Source organism: Prunus persica, chromosome G4, assembly GCF_000346465.2.
Source record: "Prunus persica cultivar Lovell chromosome G4, Prunus_persica_NCBIv2, whole genome shotgun sequence".
Lineage (NCBI taxonomy): Eukaryota > Viridiplantae > Streptophyta > Magnoliopsida > Rosales > Rosaceae > Prunus > Prunus persica.
This window is the reverse complement of record NC_034012.1, coordinates 8,153,081-8,158,147: the sequence shown is the minus strand read 5'-3', so window position 1 is coordinate 8,158,147 and position 5,067 is coordinate 8,153,081. Positions and strand designations below refer to the sequence as shown.

General features: G+C 35.6%; 1 protein-coding gene across 1 annotated transcript; it reads left to right on the top strand.

The window, feature by feature from the left end:
• On the top strand, positions 2,895 to 4,615 carry LOC109949022 (vinorine synthase-like). Its single transcript, XM_020563231.1, has one exon. The coding sequence runs from the start codon at positions 2,907 to 2,909 to the stop codon at positions 4,365 to 4,367; it is 1,461 nt and encodes a 486-aa protein (XP_020418820.1). The 5' UTR covers positions 2,895 to 2,906; the 3' UTR covers positions 4,368 to 4,615.

Below are 5,067 nucleotides of genomic sequence, written 5' to 3'. Positions count from 1 at the left end.
TGTGGGTCTGTTATGTGTGCAACGACGTGCCTGTGTTAGACCAAACATGTCGTCTGTGGTTCTAATGTGCGGGAAGGGATCACAAAATGTGTTTGGCAGGGTAATGTTGACTGCTTGGAAACAATTAATCAGTTAAGATTTTTCATAGTCTGCAAGAAAGATATATTTGAGTTTATAAATTGTCTAGCAACAAAGAAGGATTTTTTGTTGTTGAGTTGTGCTACCTCCCACTTGACATTGAAAAACTTTTGATTTGTGATGTGAGAGATGAAAACTTTTATATCTTTTGACATATAAATTTCCCACGCAACACATAGGCCATTTATTTTATTTCAATTCCCACAGATGGTGTGCGTGCTTATTTAATTCCTCATCATTACCCAATATTTTAATGGTTTGCAGGTCTGCTGATTATTGAACTGTTATTAATCAATCATCATCCTCATGCTAATAAACAAATACTTTTTTTTTTTTTTTTTTCAATAATCCCATGATGGCGCAATAAGTGAGAATCATCCAGTTGTAACTTGTAATTTTGATATACATTGTTAACTTATTTTTTAATAACTTAAAAGCCTATTTGTTTTATGTTTTCATGTGAAAACGTATTGTGGGTTATTTTGAGAAACAAGCTGATTTTATTTATTTATAAAATGAATCCAATAGTATGAACACATGTTGAAAACTCCAGTAGTATAAAATATCCTAATTTTTTTCATTGTTTATAATAATTTTAGCCTTTAAAAAATATCTTTGTTTAGAACATAAATTAGCAAAAATAGACTTGAAAAATAACTCACATATTCTTATTTTCAAATTGTACTACGACAAATGTTTTCACTGTTTTTATTTTCTAAATCTGTTTTCCAATTAATCTACTAAATGCATTTTCGAATTATGAAAATGCAAATTCGTTTTCTTGTTTTCATTCTTTAAAAATATTTTCAGAAAACATTTTCCAAAAACGTTACCAGACGGCTGCTGAATGTTTCTTAAGAAGCACTACTTCTCTAGATAGCACTAAAAGTGATTTTATAATCTATAACCACTTGTTTGTTTTCCAAATGCTATCAAAAGTGCTTTTTGTTATATTAAAAGGCTTTTAGCCATTCCAAAAGCCCAACGTAATGCAAAAACATTTATCCATATATCCTTTCTTTGATTCCCTAGGGGCCCCTCCCCTAATATATAGCTTATAAGTTTTTCTGACAACTGTTGTAAAAAATGCTTTTAGCCATTCCAAATGCCAAAAGCAGTGCAAATTTGCCAAAACCAGACTGCGTTTGGTTCTTACATAATTATTTTGTGGAGACTCAAGAGATCTCTTGCATGAAATCGATGGAGGTGTCGCAGGTTGCTTGACTGGCAAGGGTTTCTCTATGCTAAAAAATGATTTTTCTTTCACTTTCCAAAAGAAAAAGAACGGTGTGCTCATGAGTTCATAAAGAAGATGCATCATATCCGTGTAGTGTGTGTAAATTTAGTATATTATTACCCCTCTCAATAAAAAAGGTTCTCAAAAAAAGAAAAAAAAGAAGAAAAAGAAGATGCGTCTATCAAGGGTCAACTATATATGAATAATGTGCAACGTAATGTTATTATTTGCAGTTTATTAATCTTCTTCATAGTTTTTTGGTTTCTCAAGTGGGTACAACAGTGGCTCGAGACAACGTGATCACGTCTCAAATGGGTAGATGCTCATAAAAAAAATGCATGTGTATGGCACAGGTTGACTTGAACATTGCAGGCTTAGCTGGGAAACAATGACTTGTGATTATGCATATTCTGCAAATTAAACATGATCTTGAATTATAAATTTGCCTGCATTTGCAAAGGATTTTGGGGTTGTTGAGTTGTAGAGGAAATTTAAGGGGCCATATATAAAGCTTTGCCATTTATGTTGTGCATGGCTTTGTGTACAACCCCTACAATGGTGCTTACCCAATTCAGATTGAAAAACCAGCAGATTTTTTTTGAAATTGTGAATAACGTGAGAGATTATGTCAATGCATTTATTTTCTTGAATTCCTTAGTTAATTACGGATTACATAAAGTCAGGTTTAATCAGGTTTAATGAACACAAACAAAAGTACCACGATTTTTAAAACACAAGCAAACTGAAATTTATAAAGAAAATTAGCAAGTACATGTAACATCCATAAGCAAGCAAGTACATGTAACATCCATTAGTGAACTTCTATTGAGAGATCTCTCAAATATGTTTATTTGATGGACACCTTTGTACTTATAGGACCCACTCCGTATTGTATTTCACTAATTCAAACTATCTATTTTGTAGATATTCATTCAAATATCATCTCTACGAAAAATCACTTGAATCCGATATCATTTGACTAGTCAATTTAATTATTGAAATTTTATTAGTACTTTATTGAAGCATCGTGTTAATTGATTTTGTAAGGATAATCTATGAATGTAGACTTGAAAAATAAATGATTTAGATCATTGAAAAAAGATTCGTAGAGGACCCTAAAGGGTGTCCCTCAAATAAAATTATTTCATGATTCCTCAATATATATATATATATATATATATATATATATAGATCTTAGAAGATCTTGATCACAATATATATAAATATTATATCCCACGCAACGCATGGGCTCTATTTAAAATCCTCGAAGTTCAATTCTATGTTATTAAGCAATCCCATTTGCAATATTTTTGAGTACGTCCCATGTGTAATGATTTAATCCTTAATTACCGCCCAATAATTTGGTCCTTTGCTAACTGGTCAAACACTTATTACATTATTAGTATTACTAATCGTTTCAACTCTTTGTGATAATTAAATAAATACTTATCTATATATATATATATATATATATATATGCATATGCCATGCAAAATATAAGAACAACACTATATCAACATATTTAGAGAAAATGAACGTTCAAGTGGAAGTTATCTCCAAGGAGATCATCAAACCCTCTTCTCCAACCCCAAACCCTCTTCGCCATTACAAATTATCTTTTCTTGATCAACTCACTCCCTCCTCGTATACCTCTTTGGTGTTTTTCTATGAATTTGATGGCGAGACCCAACCCGCTATTAATGAAGTATCAAAGCACCTTAAGAAGTCCTTAGCCAAGGTCTTAACCCTTTTCTACCCGCTAGCCGGACGAGTGAAAATCGACGATCATTTTGTGGACTGCAATGATGAGGGAATTGCCTACCTCGAGGCTCAAGTAACCAACTGCCGGCTTTGTGATTTTCTCAACAATCCGCTCCCTGATGAACTCAATAAATTTATCCCATTTGCGCAAGATGAGCATATTGCAAATGAAATTGCCCTCGGTGTCCAGCTCAATATGTTTGAAGGAGGCTTTGCCATTGGTCTATGCACTTCCCACAAGCTTGCTGATTTTCTATGCATGCTCATGTTCACCAAAACTTGGGCTGCCATTGCCCGTGATGAAGTCGAAATACAGCGTCCCCAATTTGTTTCCGCCACACTCTTCCCTCCCAAGGGGATCACCGGCTATAATTGGGGCGCTGGTATCGCGGCAAAGAAAGTAACAAAGAGGTTTGTGTTCGATGCCTCCACAATAGAGGATCTCAGAGCAAAATATACAGGCTTGCAAAACAATGAGAAACAACCGTCGCCTGTCGAGGCCTTATCGGCTTTCATGTGGAGGCGATTTGTGGGAGCTACCAAGGATGATCATGCTGATGAGAATAAGTTGCACAGCCTGATCCACTCTGTGGACTTGCGTCCACTGATTGATCCACCGTTGTCTCCATATTCTTTTGGCAATATTTATGGTAATTCCTTGACTGCTCCCTTCTTAAGTAGTGGGGATGATGATGATGGTGATCAAGAATCTTCTTATGGCATGGTAAGGCGGGTACGAGAAGCAATAAGCAAGATTGACAAGGACTTCGTGAAAAGACTACAACATGGTGATGAGCAGCTGAGTTTGATTGGCCGGCTTGCTCCAAGTGCTAGCAAAGGGGAGGTGGTTACTTCTTACCACAGTAGTTTGTGCCAATTTCCTCTCTATGATAATGATTTTGGTTGGGGAAGACCTATATGGGTGAGCTTACCACCACTGCCCGTGAAGGACATAATAGTTTTCCTCGACACCAAGGAGCCTGGTGGAGTAGAGGCATACGTTAGCCTTGCCAAGGAAGTCATGACTAAATTTGAAAGTGACACCTTCCTCCGACGAAGGGTGGGTACGGGTCGGGTCGGTTCTGCAAGTTCGTGCTTAATTCATCAACCAGTCCGATTCAATCAGGTTGTAACATTTCACACTCGAAATCGAGCAAGTGTTATTAAAAAACCAACCCGAACCAAACTAATGAAGCTCGGGTCAGGTTCAATTTGTTCGGTTTGCTTCTGAAGCTTATGAAAAAATAGTTGGCATTAAAACCTGTAAGGCTTGCTATAAAATAAGAAAAGCCCTTAGAGCTAAAAGCCACTTTAATTTTTTGATTTTTCTTTGTGTGTATTGTTTTGCAATTTAAGTTGCTTCTTGACGCTTTTGCATCCTTGTAATTGTTTTATCAATAAATTTTTCTCACTGAACAAAAGAAAAGAAAAAGGTTTGATGCCAAATGAATAATGAAAGTGCGTTTTCTCAAAAAAAAAGAAAAAAAGAAAAAAAAAAGAAAGAAAGTGCGTAACTTCTCATGACTAGTGACTATTGTAGAAAGGTGAAAAAAGAAAGTGCGTAACTTCTCAAAAAAAGAAAAGAAAATGCTAGGCACTGCCTCCACCTAGGTATGCTCATCCCAAATTGTATATGTTTGGCACAGCCTACATTTTGAAAACATACCAACCATTCAAACTTGTTCAACTCTTAGATCGAACATTCATTTGACTCCAAGTTTCCAACAATTCTACTGTTTTATTGACCTAGAAAATAAGCAAGCTATCAAAAGCTAGCCTACCATTTTATTGATATCACAACCATGGCAGAGGAGGACGGTACTAATGACCAGCTCTCTAATCAGTACTCAGTTGGTGACCCTAGGGTTCAGAGAAGCATATTCAAGCAGCTCCTTTGTGCTTTCAAATAAGGCCATGTTCTCTTGACTCAG